This window comes from Micropterus salmoides, unplaced genomic scaffold, assembly GCF_014851395.1.
Source record: "Micropterus salmoides isolate LMB-PRFRI ecotype aquatic unplaced genomic scaffold, ASM1485139v1 Ms_hic_scaffold_8, whole genome shotgun sequence".
Taxonomy (NCBI): Eukaryota; Metazoa; Chordata; class Actinopteri; order Centrarchiformes; family Centrarchidae; genus Micropterus; species Micropterus salmoides.
This window is the reverse complement of record NW_024044570.1, coordinates 14,858,579-14,882,749: the sequence shown is the minus strand read 5'-3', so window position 1 is coordinate 14,882,749 and position 24,171 is coordinate 14,858,579. Positions and strand designations below refer to the sequence as shown.

The following is a 24,171-nucleotide window of genomic DNA, read 5'->3' as shown; positions in this document are numbered from 1 at the left end:
TGTAACCACCTCTCGAGGTGTAAAAGTGCCGCCAAAGACTGTCCCCCACACTCCCTCACCCCACCACTTGTTCATTGGTGTACAAGCCCGGCAACAGCTGCATTCCCACCTGTTCAGCTGCTAGAAGTCTGTCTCCCTCCTCCTCCCCATGTCACTCGTAATCCACACCACACAACAGTGAAGCTCTCTGTGCTGTGGGAGAGTCTGCATGTTTTGTGTGGAATGTCATGTGGTTCTCAGGTCCCTGCTTTAACTGTTCTGTGTGGTTCAATGGAGGAAAAAGGTTTTAAGAAAAGTGTGTGTAAAAGAGTGCAGGTGTGAGTGTGGAATGTTTGTATATAAGTAGAGTCTAAAAGTATTTGGACAGTAAGTCAATTTTTTTGTTGTTTGACTCGGTAGGCCAGCACATTGAATTTGAAATTAAATAATGTCTACAAAGTTAAAGTGCGGATTCTTAACTTTAAGGTTTTTTAAAGTAGAGGTTAATGAACCTAACATACTGTACGACCAAAGCAACCGTTGTTTTTTTAGGACTAAACAGATATGTGATCTGAAATGTGACATGGTCATGTGCTTCACTTGCTGAACACCAGACTCAAAGCAAAAAGACCTTAACAAGCAAGAAGGAAAGATGGCTGCTGTTCAGGCCTGGCAGAGCGTCACGAGGGAAGATACCAGTGTCTGCTGATGTCTGTAGGTTGTAGAGTAGCCAGTCATTGACGGTAAATTATTTGAAACCATATATTAAGCATTATTACTCAATTCAAGTGTATTTAAATTTTGTAATGTAACATTTATTTTGGTTCCCCCAATGTCCGGGGGCCAATAAGGATGTAAATTAAAGCTGAAAGTTGGCACTTTGACCTCGTAGTCATTATGTCATTTCATATCCAATGTTAGCAAGAAATATATTAATATTATATTAATATAAATTAACTATACATGTATTTTTTTAAATTTAGAAGTGTTGGGTGAATGATGAAGCATTATGTGATGAATGGATTTTCTGGAAACAAGGGATCCAATGCAGTTGAAATAATCTCCCTGGTTGAGCTGTGTTTATTCTTCTTTAAAATAATTAGAATTGCGGTATTAAGTGGAAAGAAGATGCATTTTTCTTTTCTTGGTATTGTAACTACATAAATGTAGGTGTAACTACAATTGTTCTTAACATACTGTATGTTAGAAGGTCTTAAGGAGATCTGATGCTGTTATTCTGGGAATATCTTTAAGTAAAATTGCACTTTGACTTAATGCAACACACACATTCCCTGGACCAATGAACTGCAGAGCATGTGCTTGTGAAAACACAGTTGGTGGACACAGCATATGCGCTGACTCTAGAGTTTAGTAAGGAAGATTGTTTTACATTCCTTTCCCTTGCATTTCCAATAAAACCACTGTGTTGTGCTGATGGAGACAAACAACTGTGGGTGATGAAACACGAGGCCCCAGAATCTGTGTTTAGACTGGCTGCTTTCCTGCTATTGGTTTGCACACGTAGATAGTCTGATTTAGTGAAATATGAGTTTCTACTCAAGGACAAATCCAGTGGCTCAGTGAGAGGGCCTTGTCATGACACTGCATTAGATCTCCAGATTCTAATGTGCATATTTGGTGTCTCTGTCTAATGTTCTGTCTTTCTTTACAGTTGAGTCCAGAAGACTACAGGGAACATACCTATACATGTATGCCAGAAGAGGTGGACATTGATGTAAGTTCAGTGTGTTTCGCACGACATGATGCTCCATTCATCCATACACAGTGGGTCACGACTCTTCATTGTTTTCTCCTCAGACCAAACTTAGCAGGTTGTGTGAGCAGGACAAAGTGGTGAGGACACAGGAGGACAAACTTCAGCAGCTGTACAGAGAGAAGGTGACTAAACACTGCACATCTGTCATCTTTACTTAACTCACACAAAACACTGTTTGAAAAACTCACAAGTGGAAAAACATAAACTAAAAAGAATAAGCAGTTTACACTCACGCTTAAATTATAAGAATAGCTTGAGTTAAATGTATATGCACAAATATGAGAGTTAAAAAAACAAACAACAAAGTCTAAAATATATTTGTTATAATGCTTAACTATAGCCTAGCTACTTTCATCAACTTGCAAGGCTTGCAAAGCCATGTCATATTTAGCAAATCTGACTGTCCACTGTCAGCAGACTGTAACATTGTGTTGGTCATTGTTGACAGGCATTGAGAGAATACTGTCAAGTTAGACGTACACAGCAATGTTTATACAGTATACCAAATCTGACTCAACATTGGAGTCACTTACACAAACGTAGTCCCAATAGATTCTTACATGCATGCTTTTTATTTTTTTGATAAAATTATAAAAACATTTTGAAATGTAGCATAATTTGTAGTCCATTTGGAGTCACCTCCATGCCCATAAAAACAAACAAAAATAATAACTAATTCAAATTAAATGATTGGCAGATGAATTGATTTGTCTCTTGAAAGACAGTACATTGATTACAATTTTGTTTATTGATAAATCAATGAAGTAGTCTACCAAACAATAGCTGGTTCCCCAGGGTTTTTTGCTTATTTTTTAATGCTTTCTATTATTGGAGATATCTGAGTCTTTGGACTGTTGATTTGACAAAATAAACAGTTTAAAAACATACTTTGGGCTCTGAGCTGGACTGATAGAAATTTGTTATTATTTTTGACATTTTGTAGACTAAATAGTCACTTATTTTATTGCGAAAAATAATAAATTTAATATCTGTGCAAAGAGTATGTGAACTCAAAACAAGGTCATGGGGTTAATTAATCCATTGTGACTAGTTGTTATCCATTGTGACCTAAAAGGTTACTCATGCAAGTGTATTTGATATGTTGTGTGTTCCTTCAGCACACTCTGGAGACAGCACTGCTGTCAGCCAGCCAGGAGATAGAGATGGGCTCTGATAACCCTGCTGCCATGCAGAGTGTCATCCAGCAGAGTGACTTACTGCAGAGCGGCCTGCTCAGCACCTGTAGAGAGCTTTCCAGAGTCACAGCCGTGAGTCATACAGTGCATTCACACACACTCATGCTGGTCACTGAGGCTCTCTGTAATCAGGAGTGCTAGTGAGAGGAGAGTTTTTGCCTGCTTGTTTTATTAATTTTTTTATTTGACATTGTCATTCACAAAGTGTATCTCTCCCACACCAGGAGTTGGAGCGGTCGTGGAGGGAGTATGACAGGTTGGAAGGAGATGTGACTCTGGCTAAGAACAACTTGCTAGAGCAGCTTGAAGCACTGGGAAGCCCTCAGGTAGGACACTTCTTGAGACTGAAGCTGCACTGCTTTAATCTTGCATTGCATATTCAAACTTTGGTTGTACATGTACTACAGATGCTCAAAAGAAAGCTGAAAATGCGGTAGACTTGAACACCTAGTCATTCTTTTTGTAGACACTTTTTTAACTTTGGGGGGAAAGTGAGTTTAGTGCCCCGGCACCCTTAGCTGCAGAATTCAGAGGGCCAGCAGGGAGCCTGGACATCCTCTTTTTAAGTGCCTTTCACTCACTGACAAACCTGTCATCAGTAAAGCGGAAAAAACTACTAGGGCTGTACGATTGATCTAATCGCAATAGCGATGTCGTCATGTGCGATTACATAACTGCAAAAACTGTGCGATTTAATAAAACAGAAAAGGTGTATGTGACGCTCTCTGCTCTGTGTGCGCTGCAGTCTGCTCATTATCTCCGCCCACACCAGGCTCTCGCATGTGCCCCTAAAAACAGATAAGCCTACGTGCTATGAGAAAAATGTTTTATGAGGGGTGTGCGAGTAACTTTTAAGAAAACAACCTTCAATAAACTCCCTCCCTGCCCCGCTGCTAATCGTACAAAACATAGTCGGACTCGTCACTGGAGCACCCAGTGCAACTGCTCCGGTCACTCTGTGACACAGAGAGAGACATTGTCTGCAGCTGAAGCAGTAGGCTAAGACAGAAGAAAACTGGGAGAAGATAAGGAAGGTTTTGGTACCTACTTGTATTGGTGCCTTTTGTTGTTCAACATGTTCAACTTTTCATAAAGCCGACAGTACTTTTCGTTACCTGACCAATCAAAGCCTGGATGAGGCGGGGCATTAAAAAACTTTGACGTGCTACAGCAAAATGTTGAACAATATGATTATTGACAAGTTAATACTTAGCATTAACAAATTAGAGACTGATGTAGAGCCTTTTGCTTGCACAAGGACATAATGAATAAAAACAGCCCTCACAAATAAAACAGCTGCAACTGGTTTTAATATTCAACAAGTGGTAAAAAGTAAACTATTATTAGAAATTCTAATGACTGTAGTATTAAATATATTATTGTTATACTAACAGTAAACTACTAACTAAACATTATACTCTTTATTTAATACTTTCATGTACAGTTCTTCCTCCAGGTTGTGGAGGAGGAACTGCATTAGACAAATGAACATTGAGTCTGTGCCAGTGTGCCAATATTTGCTGCTTCTAGCCGCCTCCTCCGTAGAGCAACTCATAGTTCCATTATAATCGAATCGCAATCGCAATATTGTCCACAGTAATCGCAATATGATATACTACGCATGTGTTTCTCTTGCTCTTCTGCTCTTCTCTGTGTCCAGAACACCAGTTCAGTGTTAATCTGTAGGTGATATTAGGTTATTTGTGAACATTGTGTGTTTTCCGTGCACACCCAGACGGAGCCTCCCAGCCAGCAGCACGTCCGCATCCAGAAAGAACTTTGGAGGATTCAAGATGTGATGGAGGCCCTCAATAAACATAAAGCTCAGAGAAATGTTGTTGATGGTATGAACTTCTATGGACCCAAGACCAACTTCAGCAAGCACAAAAATGAGGTGAGGTGCCACTAAATGAGACACAAAACAGGTCACGTGGCCATACAGATTCATTTTCATAGCTGTCAATTCATTTTCAACTGATCAGAGATCAGTTGAAAATGAATTGACAGCTATTGTGATACTCATTTAACTGCGTTAAGTCATTTATCAAGCAAAAATGCCAAACATTTGCTGGTTCCAGCTTCTCAGATGTGGGGATTTGGTCTTTTTCTCTTTTTTATATAATTGTAATTTGAATATCTTTGGGTTTTGGTCAATTTGAAGATGTCGTAAGGGATTTTTTATTTTTTGGTGGGCCAATAAACCCATTAATTTGAAAAAATAATCATAAAAATAATTTGGATTTGCAGCCTTACAGGTTCTTTTTACCCAGATCAACTTAAGCTGACTGCTCGAACTGCCAACCCTGCTCATAGACAGTATGAGTGGTGGTATCTGAGTGATGTGTTAGTCACCCTGTAACTGCACGTGGAGCTCTCTCTTTGGCTAATCAGCTGGTTTGGCTGTCCTGCGGCCCAGAACTACACTGTACCAGATGGTGGTTTCCCTGAGTGTGCATGGTGGCGCCATGTGTCACCTTCTTCCTGTCCTGTCATGCCATGTAAAATCCCCAGGAGGAGGACTCGGCACCCCCACGGCCACCTCTACCCCAGTCCTATGAGCCCAACCCCCCCACCGTGCCCCCTATGCCCTCTCATGCTGGTGTGCGCCCTTCATCACTCCAAGGCCGGAGGACAGGAAGGCCAGTCACAGGAATGCCACACACAGCGTAAGCTTGTTGACCCGTTGACCCTGCCCTCAGCTATGTCATCACTCGTCATTGCTTGCTGTGATGGTTTTCACTTTCATTTTGACGGACATCTGATGTCTTTTGGATTGTGTTTGGTTGGATCATATCCCACTGTTTACTTGATGCCATACTTCCATAATTTTCCCCCCAGTTAGTTGGATGAAGCCGCTCTCACATTTTTTTTTGTCTTTTCTATAGAATTGTGATGTTTTCCTTTTTATGCCTCTTGTCTGTGTGTTGAAAAGTAGCAACATTGTGTTGTTTTGTTGTGTTCTGTCCTTGGTTTTTTGAATGCGTCTGCCTGCTGCCTACTTTTTCATTTGGCTACAAAACAGTGTTTCGAACTCGAACAACATGTAGAGTTTTTTCTTGAAGCTGTATACATTTATGTTTTAAGATTGCCCGGTCTATAAAACCATACTTTTGTAGAAAAAGGATTTTTGTTGTTGAAGTCATTCTCTAAGAGGAGGTTAAATGTTATGTCTCAGTTTGGAACCAATCTCTCCATAACTATAAATCAGGGCTGTTATGTATGTTTGCTGAACTTGTTCTTTCTTTCTCATCGGCAGGGCCCAGACTACAGACTGTATAAGAGTGAACCAGAGCTCACTACAGTGACTGAAGTAGATGAGAGCAATGGAGAGGACAGATCTGAACACCCGTCTGATAGAGAACATACTGGAAACAAAGGTACACTGGAGTAGAATGACGGCAAGTAATAGAATGCCGCTTTCCGGTAACTGTACAGTTTTTTTAAAAGGTTATCCATTTTGGTGACACTAACAAAAACCCAATCAATGCCTGATGAAATTATACTGTGACCCCTAGGGTTAGGGGATATGACTGTATATATCATGCATTCATGGAAATGTTGAGATTTGGCAATATTGTTTCCACTGCGTGAGCTATCCCTCTGTGTCTGTGCTATATATTTGGGGCAGGCTATGTAGCAAATCAAAGCTTGAATCTCATGTGATAGCACGATTTTCGCATGATCTCACAAATCCAGCTGCCTTGCAAGGTAACAGGATTTGGGCAGCAGGACTGCTTACTAACAGTAACTTGGTGGTGATAATGTACCTCTAAGCTGGCCAACCGTAGCAGAAGAAGAGGGTGGCAAGAAAACATGGAGGAGGAGAGTGAAATTGTAAATACAGATCATATATATATATATATATATATATATATATATATATATATATATATATGTCTTCTCTCCAGAGTGTATAATAAATACAACACTGCTCTGGTTTCTTTTCTAGGTTGAAATGTGAATTACTGCTGGTATCACTTAGTATGTATGTATTCAACTGTATGTAGACTTCATGCCACTCTACTTTGTCTGTGAAAAGGTGATTTAGAATTCTTTAAATTTGGTGAAGCAGCTTGTACAGCATAATCCTGGTTCTGAAGTTGAATGATTACTCTGTAGGTTCACACTTGTTCCACACTGCCACACAATCAATAGTAGCAACCTGCAGATGCTGCCTGCAAATGCTGTAATTGTTAGCAGAGTGTACTTGATGCCAGATTTTATATATATAATCTATTATAGTTTAACTTGAAGGTCTCACTGATACATAGATGATTTTATTCTAAAAATGTAAGAAAATATTAATTACCACATGGATGGGAAAACTCCAGTAGCTGTATTATTGACCAATCTTAAGTGCAAACATAACATAGTGTTTTTTAATATTGTGCAAACTCAGTTCATAGGCAGTATCTATAATTCACTCCTCAGTGAATTGCCTTGTCCTTTTTACCTGCCAGGGATGTCCTACCCAGTTGGCATTGTCCCTCCCAGGACCAAATCTCCAGTGCCTGAGTCGTCCTCCATAGCTTCATATGTTACCTTAAGGAAGAGCAAGAAGCCTGACCCCAGGATGGTGAGTCCTTGCGTTTTAGTCCTTACTGCATCTGTGTCTTCTAATAGTAACTATACTTTGTTCTTGGCATGTTTTAACCTTTTGGACCGCGAGACATTGCCATCAGTTGTCTGGAACTATTTTTTAAATGTAAAAAGGACTAAATTGTGTAGCAATTAATTACTCTACTTGGAAAACCAGGCATTGTTGTCTTTAAGCAATAGAAAAACAGTAATAGTAACATTACATTTATCTGATGCTTATATACATATCAGAGGTTGCATGCCTCTGGAGCAACTAGGGGTTAAGTGTCTTGCTCAGGGAGACAATGGTGGATGAGTCACAGTGGGGGATTGAACCGGGGTCTCTCACACCACAGGCAGGCGTCTTATCCATTGCACCATCACCACCCCAGTAACAGTAGCAAATGCATTTTGATCTTGTGTTCTTTACGTTACACCGTCATTGTGAGTCTCTTGTGGGCAGCACCAAACTGGCCACCACTTAATTTTCTTGAAAATGACGTTGACTGCCCTATTAATTGGTTGTTTTGGTTATTAAGCGGTTGAAAGCTAACTTGTGGCTGAAGAAGCAACTCGTCACGTGGCCAGGGTGTGACTCGTGCTCTTAGAACCAGGCTGTCATAAAATAGATGCCAAGATTGTTTTATACAGTTTCCAGCTGCAAACACTATCAACTTAAATATACTCACCATGTCATTAGTGCACCACACAGTAGGGTGTGTCCTGTTTTTGTTGTGTATGTGTTTGGAATAAAGGTGGACATATAGTATAAATGAACCTACGTGAACTTTGTGAAACGTCAGCTGCATAAACATGCACACATGCTGTAGTCTTCCCTGTAGGCCATATAGCCTACAGTTCTAAGAGAGTTTGTTACAGGCTTGTAGAGTTCAGCTTAAGCCCTTGGATACCAGCCTCTTGAACAGTCTGGACAGTGGAGGCTGCATCCTTGGGCTCTGGACTGAATCCAGATATGCCAGGCCCTCCAGCATGACACAAACCTAAAAGTGAACGACTCCTCCGTTCACTTCACATCATCATCCTCTCCTGCTCAGGCATTAACAGGCCCCAAGCCCCTCTGAGTGCACCCATGTGTGCCAGCAGGGAGCACGTGTGTGAGGCCCAGCCGCCAGTCAGGTTGTTTCCATATGTGTTTGGACTTCTGCTGATTTAGGTTCTAAGAGAATGAACATTAAAGAGCCATTTCATGATCATTATTGTGGTTATTATGTTAATCTTGACTGTTAGGTTTGTTTAAAGAAGCAAAACATTTTTTCAGTACATGCACTATTGCCAGAGAAGTTGCAATTATTCTACTTGGTCAAATTTAGACAGTTTTTAACAAAACCTTTTTTATTCACTGAACTCTGCATCATGAGACCCAACAGCACCATGACGCCACTGAGCTACACGGCCCAATTATGGCTCTGTGTAATAAAAAATGACCATGGTGACGTTTGTCTCCTTGCATTGAATATCTGACAGTGATGCTACATTATTATTAACTTCTATTTATTGTGTGTGTTGTCTGTGTCCCTCTGTGGTGTGCTTGCATGTCTGTGGTGTTCCTCTCTGGCTAACAGGAGCGTCCACGCAGCGCAATGGAGCAGCAGCTGTGTGCTGTGGAGAGCAGCCGGCCCAGGATGAGTGTGGAGGAGCAGCTGGAGAGGATCCGCCGCCACCAGCAGGGTGCCCTCAAGGAGAAAAAGAAAGGCCACAGCATCCGGGGTGGCAGCCAGGAGAACACTCCTTCTCGCAGTCACTCATTTACTAAAGACAACCATTTTCGCAGCATGCAGGTATTTGACGACTGCTGCAGACACTAAGGCGGCACTTGAGTTCAGAGTAGGCTGAAATAAAATCCTAAAATCCTGTCCTGTGATATGATCTCTCTGCATTTTTGTCTTCTTTTTTTCCTGTTTTTTCTAGTCCCAAATGAGGCGCAGAGATGATGTGATAAGCTGTGACATTCAGGAGCTGGAGGCCTCGCTCAGGCAGCAGGAGGTGGTGAGGGACCAAGAGACGCCTGCTGAGGAGATTGCCCGTCTCAAAGAAGCCTCGCAGGCTGACCACTTAAATGTGGACCGAGAGGTAAAGGCGCAGCAGTTGCCTGTCTTACTCATCAGATTGAGAGGGTTAATATTATCCAAGGTGAATTATTCAGGAAATGTTTACGAAAGTGGAATAATTAAAGAGAACGACACAGTTAGATGGTATTAGTACAATTAAAAGCCAAGAATGATTTTGTAATAAGTGCTAAAACAAATTGGTACCTTGAAAGAATTACTTCTCAGTATAACACCTCTTGTCATGCTTAATAAAGCAAAATTATACTTGGGAAATAAATGCCAATTTCTGTCTTACTTGACAGCTAAGTTTTGTAAAGGAAAATTATCCTTTGACATGCAGATGAAGAACCATGTTAATGTGGACCACAGTGCATTAACACCATATTTAACTGCCAGTAACAACTATAAAAAGGATTTGTTTACTCATATTTCAATCACTGCAATACCAATACTATCAACCTACCAAAATGATAAGTTGCAAAACACTGCAGCCAGGAACACCAAACTGAGCATGACACAATGATCCCTTATACTAAAATCTTTTTTCATAGGCTGCCTATAAGCCCTGCACTTGATTTTAAGATGCTTCATGCTGTTTTTAGAAGAGTTCATGGCCTTTTTGTGGCTTGTATCAATGAACTCCTTACAGTTTATTTTTCCAACTGATATCTGCATACTGAGGAATGTCTCATGTTAAGTTTTTTTCACTCTAGAACAAAACCTTCGGTGATGCTCCATTTATTTCTTACATACAGCCTCCCTGTACTGTAGATGATGATAATGACAAGCAACTTTTATTTGTTTATAAATGTCCTTTTTGGATTTATATCTGTACGTCTGTTTTTATTTTAAAAGCACATAGTATTCTATTCATTTGTATGAAGTGTGCTGTATATAATGTGTTTCTTTGTGTTGTATTTCTTCAGCTTTCTGTGCCTGACAAAGTTCTGATTCCTGAGCGTTATGTGGAGACAGACCCAGAGGAACCTCTGAGCCCTGAGCAAGAGGCTGAGAAGCAGAGGAAAGTTGATCGCATTAAAACCCTCATTGCTAAAAACAGGTAAACACACCATCATGATCTGACTGTACCAGTAACTTTTTATTAGCAAGGACAGGGTTGCTCAGTCCCTCGGATCCTTTGGTGAAAGCTGAGCACTGATAGTTCCTCACAGATATCATGCAGGAAATTATTTCTAGAAGTGAGGGGTAAGTTTGGGGTCATAGCAGGACATGACCATTAGAGCCCAATTTATTGTTTTGCAGATATTATCGGCTGATATATCTGAATCTGCGTTTATAACAGCCGATATATGACTATTAAAGAGAAACAGAGAGTCAGATCCTTCCCTCATGTCATGAGTGTTGCATAGTTTGCCCACCAGAGGGCACGTTGCAGCTCCTCTGTTAACAACATTGCAGCACCACAGAACAAAACATCAGCTGATCGCAGTCTACCAGAGCCAAAAAGAGTAGCTCCTGGTAGCTCTCACACTCAGTGTTCCCGGTGAGTTGGTCATTTGTCACGTCAATTACATGACTTAAATAATAATAACAATAGCCTCATCACTTCTCCTCTTACCAGACCAGACTTCCTAACCCTCCTGTTTTTCACTGCCCTCTACAGGCTCACAGCAGTGTGTTTAATGTTATGGTAACAATAGGTGAGTGGTGGTTACACTGCTGACAAACGTGATTGTAGATTTAATTCATTACTAAATATTCTTAAACATCACTTACAGCAGTTGATGCTGCCTGTTGCTAAATTAGCCACAAAGCTAATGCCATGTTTATCAGTAGAGGAGCACTAACATTAATGAGCGGTTAAACTATATTGTTTAACATATTCTAAATATATCTGCGGGCCGCTTGTCTTACAGCCGGTATGTAAGTAGGTAAGAGTTGTATATGATATGCATGTTTATATATCATGTTTATATTATTTTTTTAAATTGAAGTAGTGAAGTATGTAAATTCTATTGTGTATAAAAGCCCAACCAGGGACAGGAGTTGAAAATTAGTATTAGCTACAAACTTTATATGTAGCACTTCAGTGACAAGCTTTGTTTTGACACTATGTTTGTTTGCATTGTCCCTGTCAAATAAATAAATAAATAATAAAAAAATGTCGGAAGAGAGAGGGGACCTGTAAATAAACATGAGCTAAACAAGTAGGCCTGTCTAACACTTCAAAAGCTTCCAGCCAAACAAATTTATTTATCTTTAAACTAGATGTGAATATGCTACATAGTAGAAAGTAGTAATTGTGGCAGATTATATGTAAGGTAATAACTATATTTTTCATGACAAAAAAATATATATAATTTTTCTTCTTTAGAAGAGTCCTGTTTACTATTAATATTATAGCAGTGACATGAGATTTGATATATGGTATTATTATTTAGTAGTAGTAGTATATTGGTATTTTTTATAGTTTCTGTTTCGCTGGCCCCCACAATATATACACTATTTAATTAGTACTCCATAATTTACAACAAATGAGATATCTGTAAAATGTTTTCTGTAGTATTATACATTTGACTCTTATTTATCAAAATAATTTCTAAGTACTATTTCTAACAATAAAAAAGTTTCTTTTTATACTGCACGTCACTGCATGTCGTGGTATCTTGGTATGGTGTCAACATAACAAATATTAGGGATAATCTCGTGTGCATTTCTAAAAATAAGAGGGTGGGGAGAATATTGGCCGATATATCGGCATATTGGATTTTAAAATCCTCAAATATCGAAGTCGGCATCGGACTTAAAAATCCCATATCGGTCGGGCTCTAATCACCATATATGGCTCAAAAGGGGCCACACTGCCAGCCTGCTCTTTCCATGCATATCAGTGCCTGAGATGTGCAGACATTTCCCTGCTTTTATCTCCTAGCCACTGTGACATTTTATTCTAAATGTCATCCCTCTTGAATTGATTTTAAAGAGATAGCTTGTATGTTCCGTGGTAAAAACCCATGTTTACAATTAAGGTTGTATATTACAGAGACCATTTTGTGTGTGTGTGTGTGTGTGTGTGTGTGTGTGTGTGTGTGTGTGCTTCCAGCATGCAGAATGTGCTGCCTGGTATGACTCTAAGCCCAGAGGAGGAGGTTGAAGAGGAGGTTACCGTACAGGAGAAAGAGAAGATGATTAATATCTCCTACGAACTGGCAGCAGAGGCCTCCAAACGCAGCAAGCTGGTTGCAGGTACATCTCTAGAGAGGAAAGGGTGGAGGTGGGGGGATTTGATCTAAATAATGCATGTAATAAAACAAAAGCAGGTGTGAGCCTGTTCTGAAGATCACTATGTTTTATTGTGGTTTATGAAACTGCAGCTGATTCCATTGTGTATGCGTGAAGGCATTTTTCTAGTCTCAGTAGTTCCTTCATTAATTTCATTGACTTCATTCATTATTTTTGTGTTGTTTTGCTGTTTAGCTGCTGGTGTAATTTGTTTTTGTTATTTTGTGTGTGTCTGTGTGTGTTCAACGTGTTGCTCTGTTTCATTACAGTGAAAAGCCTGTCGTCCTCTTCCCCACCCCTTCCACAGTCTCCTAACACACCCCCTCAACTCACTGATGGGTCTCACTTCATGTGTGTGTAGTAGCACCAGTAAGGGCCTCCATCAACCTGTTTTGTCCATACTCACAATGCTAAAGTATTCTTGGTGTTTTAATTGTTGTCTCTGGAGAGAAAAAGCATGTCAGAATGAAGGGACTGATGAAATGTTATAAATGACTCAAGTCACTATTTTTTCCACATTTTACAGTTTTGATGTTGTGTAGTGATAGGACTCAAATTACTGTAATCACTTAGTGGCAACATTTTTAGGTACACCTGTACAAGCTACTGAACTTTCAATCCAACAGCTCAGCCATAAATTTTATAAAGTGAAGTTTTTGTTGACATTGTCAGAAATTAATTAAATGTAATTTTATGTTTATAACGGAGGTCATAATTAGTGGTGTTGTTGTAGTACATGAGAGGGGCAGACCTCTGAATATTATGCCGTCTAGCACAGCACCACCACTAACTACGATCTCAATGCTAAAACATTTAGCAATTTAATTAACATATCCACAACCATGTCAACAAAAACTGAACATGTTACTATAGTCATCATCAAGTAGACTTTATTGCAGTTGTATTGGATTGCATTAGACTGCAGTTGTACCTAATAAAGTTACCACTGAGTATATAGTAGAACTATAGTAGATCTAGTATTATTTTTGGAGCATGATTTGACCTTTACCCCCATTCTAAAATCTCACCTTCTCTTTCTGCAGCACAGGCTCTGGCCTCAGTGAAAACCTATACATGAAGAAAACAGCTGTGGAGATATGAAGATGCCCCTGAGGACATCAGCACAAGGCCACGGCCTACAGAGAGTGAAACTGCCTACTCCGTACTATGGGGTCTTCTCTCTGACATCTGTATGCCCACTGTGACGTCTTAAGCTCCTTTTACACCAACACTTTCTGTGTGACATTTCTCTGTTATTGCCACATTATCCTAAAACTGGCGAGACAGTTCAATTTTCCGTTTTTACAAAGCTTTTATGGTTATTTATATGGTTTTATTAGGTTCTTGTTTGAACATGGGCGTCCATTCATGTTTCACAAGTCCAAAAAGGTTTTTAAGGTTTTCAGAATTTCGGGTTGGCTTAAGTCTTTCATAATTCACCCATTTTGTTTTAGCTAACCATTCATATTTATCAATTTATTGTAAAGAACATTTGTCGATGCAAACGGGATGTAAATCCCTCCATTATAATATAAAAATGAAGGGGCCACTTCATTGCTGCAAAGATCATTTGTAATTGCTCCTGTTTCTGGTTTGTAATTATTTAAAAATGGGATCTTCTGCAGTCCCTGTCGCATTGTTGCCGACATATGTGAATGTTTTCGCTTAAGTTCCTCTATATACTGTCTTTTTTTTTTTTATTGCTGAGAGATATATTTAAACTGAGAGAAGGAATAAAAATCTGAGTTTGGTTCTATTTTATGACATGTTGGTTTGAGGTCTTGGAACAAAAAAAAAAAAAAAAGATTAGCACATGTAAAAAGCAATAAGAATAAAATGTTTGTGGATCCAGGATTATTTTTTGTGCGTGTACAAAGTGTAATTATCAGAGGTTTACTGTGTATATAATGTACATGGTACAGCAGGATGGGAGGATGTATCCAACATGTGGTTACATACTAAGTTGGATTTGCAAATATTCATATTCCATCTGTTTTATATCATGTTAAATAAATGTTGCTGTTCTTAATTTGTTACAGTGTGTTCTTTACCACCCTTGTAGCCATCTGTAGTGGAGAAACCGTGAATACATGTAAAACCTACTTGTTTGCATTCATCAGCTCAACTTCAGCTTTGTCCTCCAACATGAGAACTGTGGACTTGTGAAAATCAAATTATGTTAACATTAACTCAGTATGGAAAAGCTTATCTTAGATGGCTGTGTTTGGGCCGTAAAACATTTGTGAACATTCAGAGTTTTAAGCTTAAATAGTGGACTATATCTTATTAAAATGATCACCGTTGTCTGGAATAATCAAATGTAAACTGGGTCATTTGTAGGGTACAGAGGTGAATGTGGGATGATCAACCAGTTAATTATAGAACTATAGCTCCCTCTTGCGGTCATTCTGCTGCTGCAACATTGGTGATGTCTTGCAGTGAATTGGCCCACTGTACTTATGGTAGTGGAGACCTAATCTTTCCCAGATTTCAAATTCAAAGAGCCCAAGAAGGATGGCTCCAGTTTCTGTGAGATAAAAAGAAAATTGATACAACATATCATTTGACAAGTTCCTGAATGTTTTGAATATTCCTGTTGTGTTAGATTGAGCTGGATTAACCTCTTTGGGGCTCCTGAGCAAGAAATTGCTGTTGGGGCCCCTACTGACATGAAGTTTGGAGAACCAGGCCAGTGGTAGTCGTGGTTGCTAATGCTTTATAAATCAGTTATAAGCCATTACAAGAGCAACTTTTAGGTTGCCAGGTGGTGGCTGGTTTCTGTTTGGCAATAATCCATTTATCAATATTGGTTGTTCTATTAATAAGTGGGTGTGGATTTAACACTTTCATTTTATAAACAATCAAGTCTAGAATTATATGTATTAATAAGATCTTTTTTTTAATTTAAATTTTAGATATATAAATAAATTGAAGGTCCAGACACTTTGCAGAAGGTAAGTTGCCCATTACATTGCTTACCATGATGAACTACATTTGAGGATGGACAACAGCGATTTTTCACAAACTCGCAACCTAAAGGTTCCTATAGATGGCTTATAACTGAGACACAATAGTATACTGACCATGACCTAAACACACTAAAACTAAAATAAAGTTAGTATGCATTGCATGGTTCCCTGAAGACGGTCTTATGCGTTGGTAAACACAAACTCCCCTATTTAAAAGAAGCTAGAGCCCTTTAAAGAGCTCTGAAAGAAGCTGTGTGATCACGGAAACACATGGAAAGTTTAAATGCCAACGTCAGAGTTTATCCTCCTCGTGCCGCCTCTGGCCAATCAGAGCACAGGTAGTGTGATTTGACCCAGCCCTTCTTCTGCAGTGGAGCGTTTGACGGTGCCACGGTTAAATTTTAATACCGAAAGTACCCACGGTACGTGTGCCGCTGAAATGGCTGCTGCGACTACAGAAGAAACACCCGCACTGAGTGTTGAGAACGATGTACTGCCCCCAGAGACAAACGAGGGATCCGGCGAGGAGAAAGAAAAGGGCCTTAACGAACCGGAAACAGAGGAACGACGCACCAGTGTAGAACCGAAAATGGAAGAGGTGGACACGGGGGGCGGCGAAGAGAAGCCCGCTGCCGCGGCAGACAAGGCCGCGAGCAAGGCGGTGACAGACGACTGTGCTGTAACGGTCAGCCAGGAGGCGACAGCCGCTCCTGAAGAACCGGAGCAAAAGCCAGAGTCACAGCAAAGCCCGGGAGAGGGTAAGAACGAACCTGCAAACGATAATGACATGAAAGAAGCGAAGGAGGAGTCAGGAGAGGATAGCCGGTGTCCGGGGATAGACTGCGAAAAGAGCAAAACAGTTTTTGAAGATGGTGAGAAACCCAGCGGCGGGGGCGGGGAGCTTGGCGACAAGAGGCGGCCGAGTGTGGAGATATCGTCCTCGGATGGTGAACCGCTGAGCCGTATGGACTCGGAGGACAGGTTGGTGGGGGAATTGACAGGTTATTGTGGACCAGTGTGTGAACTGGTTGCAGCAGCTATACGAACAGTAGTAGTCCTTCCATCCCATCTGTGAACGAGATAATTAATGAGTTTTTTTGTAGGTAGCTTTACGTTTATGTTATCAACCTAACGTAACCAACCAAGAATACACTCAACACACAACCCTTATTCATTTTAATTCTAACATGTCACGTTTTCATATACTAACTTACATTAAAGATGAGTTTCACTACTGGATGCAAGATATGTCCTACTTCACTGACAAGCTAGTATTTTCAGCATATGTGTGGTGGAGGTTTCAAATTTCCCCATTACATTTTTTTAAGTTTCATATTGGCTTCCCATGTAGTCATGTCACAAAATCATCATTGTACAGTAGATGCAGCCATTCAACTCAGACTGAAGGTAACCACAGATAAACTTTCCATCTTCAGCAGATGAAGGGGAGAAAAGGACATTCTAGTTTCAAACTCTGCACCTACATCATTATGCACAGTGAAGGTCTAACATCCAAGTAAAGTATTGCCTATAACTCCTTTAGGTGATATTGACAGCACAGCAAATTAACAACATAGTCCTAGGAGTATTGAATACAACTATATAATTGATTTGGCATGAGTAATGAAAGTGGCATGCATGGAAAATCAATTGCAGCCTGAAGGCTTTCACACATAGTGACTATTTAATGTGGCTAGAAATATCTGCACCTGTTCTTCACGGCTGTGCAAATCCAAGTTATGAAGAGATTCTTGATGGCCTTGATGTGTTTTATAACAGTGGGACTGTATATTCTTTCTCCTTGCTGCCTCTCTACCCATCCCACCCTCTCCCTTCTCTCAGTATCAGCAGTACCCTGATGGAGTTGGAGAGCACAGTGTCCAGTGGGCGCTCCACTCCTGCTATGATGAATGGACAGAGCAGTGCCAGCTCCTCTGGGGCTAAGACAGTGGCTTACCCCTGCTGCTGGGACCTCTGTCCGGAGTGCTTCAACTCCAGTCCTGATCTGGCAGAGCATATCAGGGGCATTCATGTTGATGGGCAGAGAGGAGGGGTTGGTAGACTTTAAACCTTGGATCTTCATTATTATGTCTGACAGGTAGCTAAGCAAGATAGTGTCCCTTTTTACTGTAGCTGAACATGGACATTCCAGAAAACCAAGACAGAGTTGAACAATGTGCAAAATTCGGACTGCATTGAATATTAAAGTGTTGGGTCAAATTGCTGTAGTTTTCAGTGAAGCTACTTTGTGCCGAAGAAATAGTCCCTTTTCAAACTGTTCCCACTGCGTTCTGTGGATTCTCTGGAGTAACTGGGACACTGTTTTTGGAAAGAGATGTTGTTGTCAAGCTTTTAGAAATATAATTTATCATTTGCACCACAAACAAAATAACACCAACCTTCTTTTTATTGGGATGGAGGCATGGGAGTCATTGGGATGGAAACCTTGGAGCCAGGTATCTTAAACCCTGGAAAACTCAAAACAAAAACTTTCTGAATGGCTAGACACCACTAGAGGTGTACAGTAAGTTAGAAAACGGGCCTTTAGGTTTTATTGCTTCATATTGTGTGCCACCCAGTTGGCAGCATCATTAAATTACAATGTGCACTCAGAATATACCTTATTTACAAAAATGTGATAAACATGAATATTATAAACCCTTTTCTTTTGCTTTTCTGCCCTCGCATTGTCTTTTTATTTATCTGTTTTTCAATGCCTATAAGTAAACTCCTTCTCCCCTCTTCATGTCTGTGTGTCTTTGTCCCTCAGGTGTTTGTGTGTCTATGGAAGGGTTGTAAGGTGTACAACACACCATCCACCAGTCAAAGTTGGCTCCAGAGACACATGTTAACGCACAGTGGAGATAAGCCCTTCAAGGTAATAACATTAACTCAGAGAGAGTGTACATCTGCAGCCGTTTCTCCTGATTATCAGTGAACTTTGCCATGTGATAATATTTTGTTTGTTAGTATCAACATTTCGACTGAGCCATCATCTTAGTTGTTTTACTAATATAGAAGTGGTTGCAGGGGGCAGTTGCTTGTATGTTTGAGTGTCTGTGTCATCTAAGCATACCTCAGTTACCTACTCGGTGCCATGTCATTAACTAAAATAAAATGTGTTAGTATTTTGTCATGTTAAGTGGCAAATATACCAAATGTGCTGCGTGTTTGTGCTCCACTGCAGTGTGTAGTTGGTGGCTGCAACGCCAGCTTTGCTTCCCAAGGAGGGTTAGCTCGCCATGTCCCCAGCCACTTCAGCCAGCAGAGCTCCTCCAAAATGTCCAGCCAGGCCAAACTTAAAGAGGAGTCACCCTCCAAGGCTGGACTCAACAAGAGGAAGAAACTCAAGAACAAACGCAGGTGCTCCCTACGTACGTACCTAACAGGCACACAAACTATTTGTAAATGTTTCTCATTGTGATTTCCCTCTTTTCCTTGTTGGTAAGAATTACAAGCTGAACATATTTTTGAGGTACTTCCATGTTTGTTACGCTGAAACTGATGGTGTCAGCTTTTACCTTTCCACATCTCTTTGTTGGAGAAGCTTGAGCTGGACCACACGCACACAAACGGGTGCATACGCTTGTGCCAGATTCTCCCCGTGGTAGTGTTCTGCATTTCAGAGGAAAAACTTTTTAGTCTATTCGCAAAGATTCTCTCAGCTGTGCTCAGGTTGATACTGATTATTTGCTCCCTGGTTTTGCCTCAGATTGCCCGTGTCTGCATTATACAAACTCCCTTTTTTTTTTTTCTACTTGTACACCTCTGCTTGTCTTAGAAATCGGACAGTCCAGTGTACTGATTTATAAATATGTGTAAAGTGAGGCAATGATTTAAACTGGCTTATAACTTGCACTGGTGCATATTAATCCAGCCTGGAATAGCGACTCGTTTGAGAACTTCGTAGTAGTGCATTCCAGGACAGCATTTCATTCATGAGACATGTTGCCAGAAAATAAAACACAGAAGGCAAACAATAACAAAATGTATATGTTCAGAGAAGGATCTTTCTTTGTTTTTCAGATGACTGTCCAAGTGTCTTTGATTTGACCTTCAGCTACCGGTTAGAGAACAATCTTGGCTTGCCGCTCCATATTACAACCTCAGCAAAAAAAAGTATCAAAATGTATGAAGGAATACATAAAGATCTGCAAGTTATTTAAACTGTAGTGCGTTTTCTGTAAACCAAAGACTGTCTTGGGTTTAATATTCTTGGATTAACCACTTCCTGATTATTATCTTTTGTTGCAAGTTGCAACAGTTGCATGCGCTGCTTGTGCTGCAAAGTAACATGCTGGTCAACGGGTATGAGGCTGATGTTTGGAATATCATTTATCCATCTAAAGGCAGAGGTTTTTCTCAGGCTAAAACAGTCTAACACCTACAATTCAAACTGATTTTAATTACCCTGTTTTTAAAGATGCATTTGTTTCAGACTTTAAAATGATCTCTAATACAAAAAGTAAGTTAAGTTGTTAACATCCTAAATGTCAATAGACATTTGACAATGACAAGTTCTATGCAAAGCTCAGAAAATAAACTAATGGATATAGATTATGGAATAAATGACAAACAATGGTAAGTTTGCACATTTCTATTACACTTAAGTAGGGCTGATGCGATTAATCGATTTAAAATCGATTAATTCACGCAAATTATGAGTTAACCAAAGCATGGGATTATTTCAAGCTAAAAGAAAACAACAACTCTGTAATGTTACAGTCCCACCGTAAAAAAAACGTATGTGGTCTAATGCAACAGCACGACGGCATCTGATCATAAAGCACCCGCTCTATCATCAAGTCCACGGAGTGTACCACAGACAAGGTAACAGTAAGAGCAACTTTAGCATTTAACTGAAATCATGATTGATTGTTGAGTTGCAGGCTATCAAAAGTAAGCCGCAATCCTCAGATGTAAATGTACACACATGCGTTTGTTGTTCTCCGCCTGGTTGGGCTGTGAGTTTCGGTTGTAACGTCACAGTCATGAGTTAACACAGCTGATCCCATTACCGGGGGGGGCGCCGCCGCCAAGCAAAAGTAGTTCTTAAACAATGAATTGATGAAATAATCTGTCGAAGCTTTGAATACTAAAATCATCATTAGCTGCAGCCCTACACTTAAGTCCTCTGGTCAAGAGTCTTATATTATCCCACTGAGTGCCAGTGAGATCCAGTGGTCTCACCTAGATGGGTCAGTTTAAAACATTCTAAAAAGGAAATACTATTAACAACCTCTAAATGTGATGCGAGTTTGAGGTTATAGTAAATGATCGCATTACTGCTAGTTTGGTTTGTTCAGCCTAAATAAAGACACGGTGTGAGATCTTGCAAGACCTCTGTTTCAAATATTCAGATTTGCAAAGCAATGTTAAAAAATCGCAAAGAACAGCATTTTTCATGATGTAGTTGTGGCTTGTTACAGAAAAACTTGAATAAGTCACAGTTGGAACCCTGTTGTTGTTTGACTCTGCTCTCATATGAGTCTGTCCTTCTCCCCCTCCAGCGAGGCCCCACGACTTCTTCGATGCCCAAACTATGGATGCAATTCGCCACAGGGCCATCTGCCTCAACCTCGCCACCCACATTGAAAGTGTGGGCAATGGCCACAGTGTGGTCTTTCACAGCACGGTGAGTCGTGTGAGGCTTCACTACTTTTGTTTTGTTGTGTTTTCCTCTGGCTGCCTGTTCTGTTTTAAGGGGTTTAAACAAAATGAGTTGCTAAGGGGATTCAGAGAGAAGGGTTGAAGGATGCATTCTCTTTCTGTGGAGAAGTTATCAGATGCTTTATGGTCGACTATGCAAAATGTTGGGAAATAATTATTCATATTGTTTACCTGTCTTTAATCAGCAGCAATGTAGCTGTGCATGTTAAAGGTGAAGCTGTACTATGGAAACTGAATATAACCACAGTCACACTCAAATTATCCTGATATTGTAAGGATACTGCATTCATTGTGAGGAAATGACTTATTTCATGAACCAATTTAACCTCTGCATCTGTATATTGAAAGTTCAATGGGTTATAGGCAAAATGCAGTAGTATTATCCCAGTGTCCCATAAACACAGACAGAACACTGATCAGGAAACAACACAAAGTATCACCAGATCTCTATTGAGACATTGTTGAAAATAAATAAAGGTTATTGCTAGTACTTGTTTTGTTTAAAGAGGTGGTATTATGCTTAGATATATAAAAGAGGTGGTATTATGCTTAAGATATATAACTCAATAAAGGAGAGGGAAAACCCTCTCCTTTATTGAGTTATATATCTTTTTTTGTGCATGTAACAGGTTTTCAAAGTGAAAAAGCCCAAAGTCCAGCCCAAAGGGAGTTCCCATCTCCCACAGAAAACACTGCTCTGAACCGCTTGAAAACAGCTCGTTTGTAGCCCAGTCCTTCACTTCCTTTTATTTGTGAGGTCGCAATGAAAACGCATCATAAAACTTGCCAAGCAGCTAGTGGGTCAGGCACGCCCTCAAACGAAGCTAGTCTGAGCGGAGGCCCTTTAGCTCGACTCACCTTTGTTTGGTTTTCCATTGTAGAAATGTCGCACCTGTACCTGCTTCCAGGTACTTTTTTTCGTATCAAAGGTTTCAAGCGAGCTGAGGTGATACTAAAATGTGACGTGAAAACACGACAGACTGCTGATTGGTCAGAGAGAATCGTCACTATTCACTGCATCATCATTGCGTGCACCAGACAGAGGCCAGCAACAGAAAGTTTATTTTACAGTTTTCATATGTAATTTCATCACTAAATCCACTTCTGAGGAGAAATCAGCTGTGTAGATTTCGAATATTGACAGTTTTACGAGAAGTAATGGCGGAACAAAAATGTGCTTGAATATTGTCGGAGTTGAGAAGCTCCGCAAGTGGCTGCGGGGGAAGCCTGTGCCAACCCACGGGAGGAGCGTGTGAGGCCGGCCAGCCGCCCGCTCACAGAGCCCTCTGCTCACACCGTAACACAGACAGCTGCAGCAACAACGGCAGAGGAAAACACAGCTGGAAGGTTTCATACCGCTTATCTGTCTTTACATTCTGAGGAATGTTGAAACATTTTAACTTAAAAAAGAGAAAGCTGTGTGGATCGCTGGTGTGTGTGTCGCATTGAACATTACATCGCGGCAGTTGTATGCGGCGTCGCTATGACGACCAGCTACGTACTATCTCTGGGTACTACCTGCAATGGAAAACGGAGCAGGCCCGAGTAGAGTGGAGTCAATCGATTTGCGCTATGGAAGCATTTTTCGGCAAGGCAGCATTGATCGTCAGAACACCGGCAACAGTTCAACGTTTAGTCCTGATGGTAAGATGTGGAACAATGATGTTGTGGACTGGTAATAAGTTACCATAGTATCTGCTAGGTTACGGTCGCAGTCTGAAGCGGCTTTGATTTGGATCACACTACCTTGTTTCCGCTCTTCTCTGCTTCTGATTGGCTAGTAGTCCTTACTTGGGAACTGCGCATGTGCAACTCCCAGCAACGCAATGTACAAGTAGGATGCATCACTCTGTAGCTCAAGAGCGGAGCGAACAAACACATAGGGTGAAAAGTGGAGCTGCAGCAATGTGCAGTATGAGGGGAAAAATATGGTGTTTTTTGTAAACCTGTTCTGGTACAACCCCTAATTAAGATTTTGAACCTGGAAATGAGTATAATACCACCTCTTTAAATCATCATTTGTCTTATGTATAGAAAAAGAGACAATCTGCCTTGTCATTTAACCTGCATGGTTGTTTTCACATTTGTCCAAATGTAATTTTCTTTTTAGACAACAGGGGGCATGAAAGAATCACTATTTGAAAATCAGCCTGTGATCACTGCAGATTTTTTCTCTGTGCACTTGAAGTGAACCTTGTGAATCGCCATGAGGCTTGATGTTGTTTTTCTCTGAATCAGTGCATGCATGCCCAGTGCATGATACTTTATTAATGAGCACTAAAATACCTTTGCACCTTACTATTAAGGTCACATATGAACACTCGCATGAAAAACTATTTTTCCAGTCAAAGATTCTGTCTCTCACTGACAATGGCTTCAAAGAGTGGATAACTGTAATGTTATGATATTTGGATGTGAAGGGGTGTTCCTTTGCAATTCCACTAGGGAGCACTCTTGTCTCCTGTTCAAGACCCATAAATGCATGATGGTGGAAAAAAAGGGTCATCATCTGTCACTGAATTTCCCCTTCTTTCACAACTGTATATCTACAAACACACACGATTTAACTCACTTGTTTCTCAACACAGGATGTCATTATATTTATATGGAAATGTACTTTTTAGTTAGTGGCAGTGATTCTGTTTACAGTGGGTACCTTCAGGGCAGAAATTTGGTCTCCATTATCTGTT

At 40.3% G+C, this 24,171-nt stretch overlaps 2 protein-coding genes across 4 annotated transcripts in view; both read left to right on the top strand.

Annotated features, from left to right (window-relative positions):
* LOC119893227 (pleckstrin homology domain-containing family A member 5-like) overlaps nucleotides 1-14,871 on the top strand; it is a 128,212-nt gene extending 113,341 nt beyond the window's left edge. Inside the window, 14 exon segments of the mRNA XM_038705227.1 lie at nucleotides 1,652-1,714; nucleotides 1,798-1,878; nucleotides 2,875-3,024; nucleotides 3,177-3,278; nucleotides 4,688-4,846; nucleotides 5,464-5,563; nucleotides 5,566-5,618; nucleotides 6,209-6,329; nucleotides 7,413-7,528; nucleotides 9,114-9,329; nucleotides 9,460-9,621; nucleotides 10,526-10,659; nucleotides 12,664-12,806; nucleotides 13,886-14,871. Of these exon segments, the coding sequence (XP_038561155.1) occupies nucleotides 1,652-1,714; nucleotides 1,798-1,878; nucleotides 2,875-3,024; nucleotides 3,177-3,278; nucleotides 4,688-4,846; nucleotides 5,464-5,563; nucleotides 5,566-5,618; nucleotides 6,209-6,329; nucleotides 7,413-7,528; nucleotides 9,114-9,329; nucleotides 9,460-9,621; nucleotides 10,526-10,659; nucleotides 12,664-12,806; nucleotides 13,886-13,920 (1,635 nt within the window). The 3' untranslated portion in view covers nucleotides 13,921-14,871.
* Nucleotides 14,872-16,168: 1,297 nt separating this feature from the next.
* LOC119893665 (zinc finger protein aebp2-like) overlaps nucleotides 16,169-24,171 on the top strand; it is a 46,941-nt gene continuing 38,938 nt past the window's right edge. The window contains exons 1-5 of one of the 3 annotated variants that reach the window (XR_005442831.1): nucleotides 16,169-16,792; nucleotides 17,654-17,864; nucleotides 18,582-18,689; nucleotides 18,999-19,174; nucleotides 21,322-21,446. Coding sequence is in view for 2 of the 3 variants with exons in the window: in XM_038705968.1 (XP_038561896.1) it covers nucleotides 16,251-16,792; nucleotides 17,654-17,864; nucleotides 18,582-18,689; nucleotides 18,999-19,185; nucleotides 21,322-21,446 (1,173 nt within the window). In the remaining variant the exon portion in view is untranslated. Of the gene's footprint in view, nucleotides 16,793-17,653; nucleotides 17,865-18,581; nucleotides 18,690-18,998; nucleotides 19,186-21,321; nucleotides 21,447-24,171 lie in introns of all 3 variants that reach the window. The other 2 variants (XM_038705968.1, XM_038705969.1) reach the window with 2 other exon arrangements.